General features: G+C 40.1%; 1 protein-coding gene across 1 annotated transcript in view; it reads right to left on the minus strand.

Moving 5' to 3' along the window:
• The window catches only part of GUCY2F (guanylate cyclase 2F, retinal), a 164304-nt gene that overhangs the window by 130362 nt on the left and 21226 nt on the right, over positions 1-12716 (minus strand). The window contains exons 2-3 of the mRNA XM_073637901.1: positions 5180-5481; positions 4231-4585 (exon numbers count right to left, since the gene is read on the minus strand). Coding sequence (XP_073494002.1) covers positions 4231-4585; positions 5180-5481 — 657 coding nt within the window. The remainder of the gene's footprint in view (positions 1-4230; positions 4586-5179; positions 5482-12716) is intronic.

Genomic DNA, 12716 nt, shown 5'->3' on the forward strand with positions numbered 1-12716 from the left:
TTATTTGGCAGGAGTTTTGAAATGTTTGTATTTCAGAGTTATTAGTTTTATGTTAAGTAAATGTTTTTTTTTTGCACCTGATTATGTGTAGTCTCTTTTATTACATCCCTATGAAGGTCACTGATCACTTTTAGAGCACTGAAATTGCAAACTAGATATTATAGGTATTTTTCTAGCCTGCGCCTGACAGTCACATTGTATGTGAACTCGTTAGAACCGATATTATATGTGACGGAGGGTTAAATAATTGTTCATTAAGTGCAGCTACCTCTGTAAAAGCAGAAGTTTTGGCAGTTTGCTGGTCTGGAGCATCCAGAAGTTTGTTGACAATTAGAGGAAGGACATTAACAACATCCAGAAGCAATTGTAGCTGTCCATCAATCTGGGAAGAGTTATAGGGCCATTACCAAACAATTTGGAGTCCATCATTCTACAGTGTGAAAGATTATTCACAAGTAGAAAACATTGTTGTCGAAATTTATAATCTTCACAGGCGTGGACGTCCTCGCAAATTCACCCCAAAGTCAGACTATCTAATGCTCATGGAAATTGCAAAAAATCTTAGACAGACACCAAGAGCCTCACATAGATCATTAAATGTTCAATCATGACAGTACAATTAGAAGATAACTGGACAAGTATGGCTTGTTTCAAAGTGTTGCCTTCTTTTTAAAAATAACATGGCAGCATGGCTAAAAGTTTCAAAATTTCATCTGAACAAACCACAAGACTTCAAGAACAATGTCCTTTGGACAGACAAGCCCAAAGCGGACATGTTTTGCCATAATGCCCTGCACCACATTTGGCGAGAAACCAAATCAGTACAAACATCTGATACCATCTATCAAGCACAGTGGTGTAGCTGTGATGGTTTGGACTTGCTTTGTAGCCATAGGACCCGGGCATCATACAGTCATTGAGTTGACTACAAACTCCTCTGTATGGCAAATTATTGTGAGTCCATTTATCCTAAAGCTTGACTGAAACCAGATAATTCAACAGGGAAATGATCTGAAGAACATCACGCCAAAACCAGCAATGAAACATACAAAGAAAAACTATAAGGGTTCGCTCACACAAGCGTATAAAAAAAATCGCTTCCATTCTCATCCAGAAAAGTGGAGTCCATGTAGTTTACCTTTTGTCATGAGAGTGCATTGTGAGTATGTCATTATTTTCTCAGCTCGCATCCGTATGACATGCATACGCAATCCATATGCAATGCGTTTTTAACATAATCTTTAACATAGTATAATACTTTATGTAAACTTAAAAAGCTAGTTGACAAAAATAATAAAGCAATCATATATAAATAGATAGATAGATATTAGATAGATAATAGATACGGTAGATAGATAGATAGATAGATAGATAGATAGATAGATAGATAGATAGATAGATAGATAGATAGATAGAGTAAGGAGAAGAGAACATCACATGAACCAGGACCCGAGGACTCCGACGTACGTTTTGCCCTTGGCTTTCTCAAGGAGTGAACGGGGTAGAGATTTACAGACATTATATAAGTTGTCTCATCCAATCAGTGTTCAGCGTTTAAGGTATACAAGCGCATGCGTTAGAAAACATTCATCACTTTCTTCATCAAGCCAAGAAAAGGAACTGGGTGAGGTGTGGAGGAATGGGATCACTGCAGGTAGCAGAGTTATACAAAAAGGAGCCTCAGGTTCTCATCTTTTCTTACTGGAAAAGAAGTACAACAAGGAAGGATACAATGCTACTTGGCGACTCGGATATATTTTTCTGTTGCATGATGTAATTTCCATTTTGAAATGAGTCTTCAGGTCTGAGGTCAGTGATAGGATCCTGCACTTTAGGACAAATGAGGGAATATAAAGTATCAAAGTTATTTTGGATTATTAGAAAAAATGAGAGTGATAAAAATGGGCTTGTTTCATATGGTCAAGGGCAGAAGTAAAGGTTTTGAGCATGAATTTATGATAAAGAAAATCTGATGACAGATGCGATTTTCTCCAAAACCGTCCAGCTCACTCAGAGCAAAACTGAAGAAAAAGAATGAGAGTGTTCCAAGGTTGCCTCTGTCTGTGTAAAAGGAATACAGTAGGCGCAGTTTTGTCCATGGTGCTTTTAAATCTTTGATATTTAAAATAATTTGTGGCCAGAAAGAATTAGGGGCAATTAATAATGTTAGGGAATTAGCAAAGACTGAAGGTCACGTGTATTTTCGTTTTACTGTATAGAAAAATTAGTAAGTTGTGGAAGACCGTGAGATGAGCTTAAAGATAGAAACTGAAAGGCTAATAGTGAGATTGGGTTGTCAATGGTGATGCTAAATTCACCCATAATGTAAGGTAGTATTTCACAAAATAGGAAATGTGGACACCAGGCAGCAAAGTGATTTAAGAACAGGGAGGGTGAGCCTGAGGGTTGAAGACAACTGCCACTCACAGGGATAATACGTGGAAGAGTCTGAGGACGTGGACCTTAAATGAAGGTGATGTACAATAAGTGGAGATATTGGGTGAATAACCACAAAAGCGTATTGTATGGAAAGAAGGATGCCTACTTCTCCACAATGACAGTTCTCTGATCAGAATGGGTCTCATTCTGGTGCTGGATAATGACACCATTCCCTAAGCACCTAGGCTAGGGTATCTAAATTGCACAACAATCTCATTTCCATGATAACTTGAATAATTCCTCAACTCTTGTTTCTTTGCTAATGAATGATAGAAAAAGCTGAGGAGAAAAAATAGCGCAAAATTAGGGTCTTATCCAGTAATAATTATCAGAGATGGTATTAATATATGCTGACCTGATCTCAGGTTGTGTGGCTGCTGCAGATCCATGGGTGATATCACCCAAAAAAACATAAAAAAAATGGAAAGTTTGTGGTCCATATCCACGCTGCCAGCTGATGAAGAAACATCAAGTGGCAGAGATAATTTAAAATAAGTTTTGTTTTTGTTTTTTTCTACGTGTTTCAAAGTGTAAAGCACTTCTTTAGGAAACAAAAACCATATGAATATGGACCATGAACTTTCCATTTTTTTTACTAATAAATAGATCATGTGGATAGGGAATCTACAAAGTTTCTCATTAGTGTTGAGCGCGTATGAATTGTTAACCCCTTTGGCGAGCACGCTCGGTTGCTCGCCTAGTATTTGCGGCGTGCTTGGCATCCATGAAAGTGTCGCCGCGGCTGCATGTGTCACATCTGTCATACACCTGTGACACATGCAGGGATTGCCTGACAAACAGGCAATGATGCCGAGCACGCCGCAAGTACTCGGCGAGCACGCTCGGATGGATAACAATTCATGCTCGCTCAACACTATTTCTCATCAAACATTAAAAAGAGTGATGGAGCTGCTTTTTTCTTTAGGGGCTTCATAATAGGTGTATAGACTGCCTCAATAGCTAGTACACCATTTGGCCACCATGAGCATTCTTGGGCTTAAGCCTCATTTATACACAGAAGTATGTTTTAGGAGCCTCGGGCAGTCCATGTGCTAATCTAGGTATGGCACCGTATTACATAGGTATACAATTAAGCATGTCACAATTTTTTTCCTTGGATTTTTTTTGGAATCCAGCAAGAGAAGCTTCTGTATGCCTCTGATTCCATACGCACATCAGTATTCATAGACTTCTATGGGTGCCATGTTAAGTCATTATACAACTCGGATTTTGAATAAGCTGCAATCATGTGCATGACCAAAACCCAAATCCAATAATAGGAAAGATGATCCCGCAAGTATCATGGAAACAGACACTATGCACATATATACATGAAAATCTGTCTAGTATCTTGGTGAACGATAACTTGCTTTGACAGGGCCCATGCTAGCCTGCAGCTGTGTGCAAACTCCTTCTCACTGAAGTTGTGCAGTAAGAAGAAAAGTGGGTTCAGGAGTCTCTTCTTGACACCAGTAAGGGACCCAGCAGTGGCTCAATCAGATATATATTTCCTAGTCTGTTTATAGATGAAGTAATGATGATTGTGGGACAATGCACCCTTAAAATCTTATTACCAAACAGTGATCATTTCAACCTAGTTGCAATCAAAATGATTCAATTTCCATTATACATTAGGTTTAGTAGCAAAATTTCCAAACTTTCTGCAATTTTGGCAATGACCTCCAGTTCACTAGTATTGTTAGGTTGTCATGAGAGTAGTGCAAAAAGTTAAAGGGGTTGTCCGGCTTTAGGGTACAAGTCTGCAGTCACTGCATGTGACTATTTACTCACCTCCTGTGCAGATTTTTCCATTTGCAAACCAGCAATAAGAGTCTGACTTTGGAGAGACGCCATTTGGAAAGTGAATCGGCCTTCCCATGTATCTGACCATATCTGTTTCCATATCAACAACATATGTACGGTACAGTTCACAGGTCTTTACGTCAGTGTCCAGAATAACGTAGTCTGTAAATCCATTGCCATTCAGATTTGTCCTAATCCACTGATTAAACCCATAAAATTGCATGTTGTTTGAATGCTTGACTAAGCTGGACCCAGAAACCCAGTTGTGGTACCTCTTGCTGTTATTCATTGCTTGTGCAGTAAAATAGATTGCATTGTATATAGTGCCAAATAAGGGGGACACCTAAATAAGGAAACATGAAAAGAAAGATCATTTGCTCAGCCAAAGTTTTTTTTCAGAGTCCAAAACCCAATAAAAAAAAATAAAATTAAAGGGGTTGTCTGGGGAGGCACAGTGAGCATGGTAGCATTATCATGGCTCTGACCAAGAACTTTTCTGCCGGAATCTACAGGACGGATGTATCTATATGAGGACTGGCTGCTTTTCACAACAGGTCTGTGTTACAACCAGTCGCAGATGGTACAACCACGACCAGGCCAATGAGGGAAAGGTGCCTGACAATGGCCAACTTTTGTGCAGGGAACTTCTTCACGTCCCATATAAGTGATTGGGGCTGGCAATGTTCCCCCGCACTCTTGTTTGGCTTTCGGCACCGTTGTGCAAGTAAACCACAAAAGAGGACAGAGTGCTAAATCAGAGCTAGGGCCCCATAATATTCAGCATCAGAAAGGGCACCAGAGGTTGGGTTTCTACCAATCACAAAATAATGGCATATCCTAGTGACATGCCATCGCTTCAGAATATGAGAATAAATATTTATTAAATTAATAATAGTTATTATATTTGGTCACAAGCCGTTATATTTGTTGTACCTACCTCTGTGGGATTTGCTTTGGAAATAAGCTCACCGCTATCGATAGCTTCTTGGAAGGCTTGATAGAAGTTTTTCTGCTCTGACTCCACAGTGATTGTGAGCACGGCATCATAAGCAGCCCTGAGCTTGGAGCTTAGTCTCAGTATTTCATATGGTGTCTTATGATAAGGTAAACTGTAGTATAAAGTGTCATAAGGTATAAAAACATAGGTGCCATCTGTCATTTTCATGTCATATGCAATCTCCAGCAGTTGTCGTTGTGGTTGCCCTCCAATGAGTACAGAATGCATGCACATGATGATCACTGCAATATAGAAACAAGTCACCTACACATTATACCTTGTATTATAGTATTACCCATCTGTATTACAGATAAAACACTACCTGCTCTTTTTTTTTTTACTTCTATCAATGCTGCAAGCTTCTATATGCATTATGAGGGCATAAGGATACATATAAAACTGTTACTTCTTACACTAGGAAATCAAGTCACATAAAAACACAACAGATTAGAAGCTGAAAAAGAGCTCATGGTCCAACTACTCTGGCATTTTTATTTCTATCTTGGGAATAAGTAAATTCATGTCCAGCTGCAGGTGATTTTCCAACTACAGCTGCAGTTCAATGCATCTGCTATTCTTTCTGTAAAATATTACTTTCTGACATCAATTCTGATCTTTACCCAAACTCATTTCATATTGTACCCACCTTGTATTAGATTTCTAGCATGTCTCCTTTTGTCTTATTTCCTCAAATACTTACAAATTAAGGCTGGGGTAACACGAGAGTATAAAAAAATCAGTCCGATTTTCATCCAGAAAAGTGGGACGATTTTTTTCTCACTATATAATCCGTTTTTTTACTCAGCAGCCATTAAAGAAGTTGTCCACTACTTTCACATTGATGCTCTATCGGTAGGATAGGGCATCAATGTATGATCAGCCAGGCTCCTGCACCCGGCACCCCTGCCGATCAGCTGTCATCGGTGTCGGCGGCCGCAGGCCGGAAGTGCTTACCTGCGGTGCTTAGCCATCAAGTTGTAGTGGCTGGCGCTTGTTACTGCACATCCGCCTCCTATTCAATTCAATGGGAGGTGGATGTGCAGTACCCCGCTGCAGCCACTGCAACTTGACGGCCAAGCACCGCAGGTAAAGCACTTCCGGCCTACCGCCGGCACCTATAACAGCTCATCGGCAGGGGTGCTGCGTGCGGGACCCCAGCCGATCATACATTGATGCCCTATCCCATGGATATTGCATCAATGTGAAAGTAGTGGACAACTCCTTTAATCATTTACAGGTTCATTTACAGTGTCCTATGATACAGAATTGTAATGTATCCATAAAAATCGGATTTTATAGGATGGCATACGATTTTATTCTTGCACCCATCCGATTTCAGCATGCTGCAATTTCTTTCTCACACCAAATACATGTGAGAAAAATAAAAAGCAGATTTGCACTATGATTGATTAACATTGGTTTGAGTGCAATCACTTTTTTTATCAGATTGTATTCGTCCAATTAATACGCTCGTGTGAGCGAGCCCTATGGGTCCAATTCATCATTTGCAGGTTTTTAAAGCTCTTTTCTGTTTTGGCTGCTGGCATTCATTGCCATCCTTCAAAATGATACCAGAGAATTCATGAATGAATTTTGCACATAATAAAAAAAATGCTCTTTATCTTTGCCTTTTTTCTATTTTTGTGCCTTCTTAGAGCAAAAAGTCGTGTGATCTGATAAAATAACACAAACAATGTTAACATTTGCACAAAAATCTATGGCATACAGTATAAAAAAATATATAAAAAGTCACATATAATTAATCAGTCGCAAACATCTGGTTTACAAAAACCATGTCCACAATAGTGAACAGAGATCAAAACAAGTAGAAAATCGACTTCAAAGTAGGTGCAACTTAAAAATAGAAATTGTCACAAAACCAAAAAACAGCTAAGGCAAGGGCTACACAGTCACCCAAAAGCAATTTTCAGATAATATGCACAATCTAAAATATCTGTGCAACTTGCCTGCAACTTACTGTCCTGCAAAAATTTTAGAACTGAGATTTTACTGGGAAAAATAGCCAGTACACAGGTCGAAGTTTCATGTGACTTGAAGTCTATGGCAAGTGTGTCTAGGGTGACTTGTGACCAGCGACAGAAAATCCAACTCGATTGGAAACATTTGCAACCCTAGGTCGCAGTTGCATGAGGTCGCAACTCACAATGCAAACACCAAAACAAATAATTAGATGTGATGTTGCCATGTGATACTACAATTTCAGAGTCACATAACACGCTGCCATGTAGACCTAGCCTAAAACAGAAAAATCTACACACAAAAAAAACGCAAAATGCAGTAAATAATTACACCCAAACTTCTTAAATTTCCCCTGATAAGTTTCGCTCAGATAACTTCTGTTTCTTATCTTTGAACTTGTTCTTTGTTCTGTCAATATCTTTTTCTAGGCGAGGTATTCAGAACTGAACACAGTATTCTAGATGTTGTTGGCTTCAATCTCTCCCTCTATCACTCCTTCCCTGTCTCAGTCTTTGTCTCCTAAATTGTAAATATTAGCCCACATCAAGCACCTCACTACAACACTGCAGACATTGATTTCACATACAACATGGACATTCTGTAAAATAGATGATTTGGTGAGAAGGGTGTCATAGTCCGGAGGGCGCAAGCAGTGCCGGTCTGGGGTGCCGAGGGCCCACCAGTAACATTGACTCTGATGGTCCAGTGTTCAGCTACATGCAAATATCACATTACACATATTTGCCTAGGTTTGTATATAATAATAAATGGGGTCATTTGTTAAATGAATGATCATATGATGCCCTTGTCTGAACATAGTGAAACAAATGTATTGTGCCAACTACTTCTCATATAGGTGGAGTGGAGAGCCCATTCCTACATGGGGGCCCACCAGAGGATTCTCCTGTCCTCCCGTGGGCCAATCTGAGCCTGGGCACAAGTCAAGACAACCTGTGACACTGCTGTCCCATACATTTCAAAAAATAAAAATTTTGGAGATTCAAAGCAGCAGAAACAATATTTAGGGGTTCCCCTTAATATAATAAAGTGTTCCCATTTTATATCACACAAATGAAGGTATCATTTTCTATAATATGAAGCAAATTTAACTTACTGTCTGTATAATAGGGAATTTATAGAAATCTATAATTGTATGCCCTTCCTTTATGAGGGGCATCATCCAATAATAGAGCAGAGAAGCCATGGTATCAATCCATGTAAGCCATCAGCGTTCATAAAATAAATTGTTTCATTTTTATCGTGTCAATCAATTACATTTCAACTTATTTTTTTTCAGGACAGCAATAGAAATGAAAAAGTAATCTGATTTATTTCTATAGATTAGTCTTCTCTTTATTCCTCAAAATAAGAATAGAATTCAAAGCAATGTAAAAACAACATTACAGTATATAATGTATGTTCATTCTGTTTCATATACTCGAAAGCATAGAGCAAAGGTGCCGAGAGCGGTGCAACCGCGAAAACAACTGAACAGAAGCAAAGAGGATTCAGGAAAACGATCACCGCATCTTAAATGCACCGTGTTCACATGCCCTGACTTAAAGGAATTTGCACACAGTATTTTTGCTGAGTTTTTGGATTGGAAAGTGGCTATGTTTTTTGTGGCGTTTCTGGAGACAAAATTCTTCAAATCCTCCTCAAAAAATGAAAAACTCCTCAAATACTTGGAGGTTCCGCTCAGTGTCTATGTGCACACATCATTTAAACTCAGGTGAACCCAACAAGTTTTTAAAGCAGAAGACACTTATGAAACCCTGGAGTTATTTTTCCTGAAGTGTCTTTTGTGTAATTTTTTCAGTCGTTTCCTGAGTGATTTTCGCCACTAGCATTTTTTTTAAGCAAAAAATTATGGAAAAATACTCAAAAAAATGTCTGGTCATCTTTTGAGCTTTCCATTGCCTTGTATTGTAAAGTACACAGCGTTTTCTGTGTAGGAAGAGCCATAAGAATGATCAGGTCACTTTGCTTAACCGCTTGATGATTTTAGAAACCTAAAATGGTTTAAAGACTATCAAAAGCCTGAACATATCAACAGTAAGTTTTTACATGGAGATAAAATAAATATGTTCATTATTTTGAACTTTTTTTGATAAGTTTTTGAGCCAGTTTCCACAGCGGAATCCATCTGTAAAAGATGTTTTGTGCACGTAGCCAGTTTCTTTTCCAAAAACACCTGAAGAAAACTCAGGGTGTACATAGCCTAAGAATATACTAAAATAAAGTGCTAAAAACTGAGATTCAACACAGAGAAGAATGGAGGGGTCACAGAGCTCAATAAATGTCCGTGTCCCTTCTCTTTCTGTTAGCCTATCTCAAGCAGAAAGACTCGGGGGAGACATGGTTAGGAGAAAAAGAAGTGATGTAAGCAAAATCCGTAAACTAATGCATTTGCCCAGTTTTTTAAAATAGGATTTGGGCATTTAATTATGTTTCTGGCATAAAAGTAACTGTGTATTTATTTTTTCACTTCCAGCATGTATGAACACTATACAGTGTTCAGGTATAATATTCCATTGCTACATACTGATACTCTGTAATTACACGATGCACATGCTGATACTTTATGAGTCCACATTACATAAAGTATATCATGCACATAAGCCTGCTCTACTCTTCAAAAAGAACATGGGCAAATAGGATTTCAGCAGACAGACATTTGAATAATTAATCCTTATTTACGCTGGATAATGTTACCATCAATGCTCTATTCTGTTTATTTAGATAACAGCCCTATTTCCATTTAAACAAGTTGTTGTGACCAGAAGATGAACATGAACAGAATGAGAATGACAGGCACTGTCTGATTCCTGCTTGCTCTTCTCCTGTCTCTCTTCGAGTATGTACAATGAACTCAGATGGATGTCTCACCAAGATATTTTAGTTTCTCACTATATTAAGAAAATGAAATGGTCAATGGAAAGTAGGTCAGCACAAAGGTACGCTGGATTAGATACACAGGCTCTGCTTGTAGATTTTAACTTGTCTGCAATGAAAAGCTGAATACTTTTATTGAGAACTCTCTGGATACTGGATTTTCTGTTTCTATAAAAGTAATCTCATCCGATACATTTCTCAGGATGGATTTTATAAATCATGATCAACAAGTTTCTCATATTCAGATGTATTATGCAGAACACGATCATTTGCATTTTTTGCTTAAAGGGTTTATCCAGAACTAAATTATTTTTTTACTATGAGTCAAAGAACAAACAGGCAGGTAGCTGCTAACTACCTTATTTTGGGAAGTATAAGACACACTTTTTTCCTCCAAAATTTTGGAGGAATGTGGGGGGTGCGTAGAGGGTCGGACTGGGGTGTCTGGGGCCCACAGGGAAAATTGACTCTGGGGGCCCACCCTACGGCTATGTGCCCACGATGCAGAAATGCTCAGGATTTTTTCCTGAGCGTTTCTGCATCTCCCTGGCAGAAAAAAACGCATGCGGATTGTACATGCGGATTGTACATGTGGATTGTACATGCGTTTTCCTACCAGGGACATGCGGAAATGAAGAGTTCTTCACATGCATTTCCGCATGCGGGTTGACAAGCGCTTTCCAAGCGATTTTAGCTTGGCAATTTTAGCGATTTTAGTGCTTGTCAACTTGGTAACACTATATAAATCCATGCAAATAGCATGGATTTATATAGTATGACCCCAAAGAATGGTTAAAAATAAAAAAATAAATGTATACTTACCCTCCGATGGCCCCCGGTGTCCAGCTTTACACTCCGTTCTCCCTTGCTGGCAGCGGTGGATTGAATGACCTGCCGACGTCAGCGTCGCATGACCCGTCACATGACTCTGACGTCAGCGCAGGTCCTTCATTCCATCGCGAAGTGCCGGGAAGCAAGGAGGAGCGCACTGCGGGCCGCCAGAAGGTAAATATGTATTTATTTTTTATTTTATTCTTTTTTCACAGATTTTTTAATGGTACTCTCCTCTCCTCCATACCCGGGTACCATCCGCACATTAGAACGCACCAATTACGCAAGTACAGATGCAGTCTTGCGGAATTGGCGCATTCTAATGCAAGTCAATGGCGGCGAAAACGCAGCGCTTCCGCAAAATAATTGGTAGTGCTGCGTTTTTTTCCGCAATGATAATCCGCAGCGGAAATTTCCGCAGCATGTGCACAGCACATGTGGATTATCATTGGGGGACATGGCAGGCCTTCTACCATGCATTTTTTAAGCGTTTCTGCAGCGTTTTTGCCGCTGCGGAAACGCTTAAAAAATGCATCGAGGGCACACAACTTACAGCTATATGCACATACCTGTTAGCCATTATTCCCATCATAGTGGAGCATCGACTGTAAAACACGGGCAGCTCATGCACATCTATTGTGCATCACTATAACTGGGATGTACACAGAATTACGGTAGTTTGCTCATCACTGATCCACAGATTAGTTAGGTGATAACTTATTGATCGGTGGAATCCGAGCACTGGAAACCGCACCGATCGGAAGAATGGGGAAATTTTATCCCCATTTTAAAATGGAGCGTCAGTTGAGATGTCTGACCGCAGGTCCATTCATCCTCTTTGGGGTCTTCAAGAAAAAGCCAAGTGCAGTCCCTTAGGGAATGAATGGATCAGTGGTCGAGTCGCACATGCTGCTCTATACTAATGAGGATAAAAGCTCCACATTCTGCAGATCGGTGCAGGTCCCAGCAGTCAGACCCCCCACCAATCAATAACTTATCACTTATTATTTGGCCTCGTTCACACGTACAGTATTTGGTCAGTATTTTACATCAGTATTTGTAAGCCAAAACCAGGAGTGGAACAATCAGAGGAAAAGTATAATAGAAACACGTCACCACTTCTGTATTTTTCACCCACTCCTGATTTTGTCTTACAAATACTGATGTAAAATACTGACCAAATACCGAATGTGTGAATGCGGCTTTAGAATAGGTGATTACTTGTTTTCACCATAGAACGCCTGTAAGTGCATATTTGCTACTGTGTAATTGACTCGCCCCCTGGGCCGTGGGGCACCCGGAACCGGGCTTTCTGGTGTACGGTGCTGATGGGGGTAGTAGTGGCAACCCGATCCCGTGGCTCAGGGTGGTCAGACCAAATGGCGGCAGTCTATTTATCAGTGTTTTAGAATGTCCGACTACGCCACCCGTGGATTGCGGTCAGGGAGGACCGCCGCTGCAAGGCAGACCGCTGAGGCTGATGTAGATATGCAGCACAGGGACAGGATAACTCCCCACGGGAAGAGTGTAGCCTCAGGGCTGTGTAATAGGATGCTAGGGGTGATGGTGCAGGGTGCAGCATAAATCACACAGTGTCAGTGATGCAGTCCAGGGTCTTTTACTCACAGTTGTTATCCGAGTCACTTCTGCCGGCAATGACTGCCCGAGCTGTGCTGCGTCCACCAGGTGAGGAGCTCGGTCAACCCCCAGGCAATTCAGGAGTATGGCACAGGACCCCCTTTTATCCTTTCTCTGGCCTCTGATGCCCCAT

Source organism: Phyllobates terribilis, unplaced genomic scaffold (assembly GCF_046119375.1).
Source record: "Phyllobates terribilis strain yellow unplaced genomic scaffold, ASM4611937v1 Scaffold_7__3_contigs__length_470593459, whole genome shotgun sequence".
NCBI classification, from domain to species: Eukaryota; Metazoa; Chordata; class Amphibia; order Anura; family Dendrobatidae; genus Phyllobates; species Phyllobates terribilis.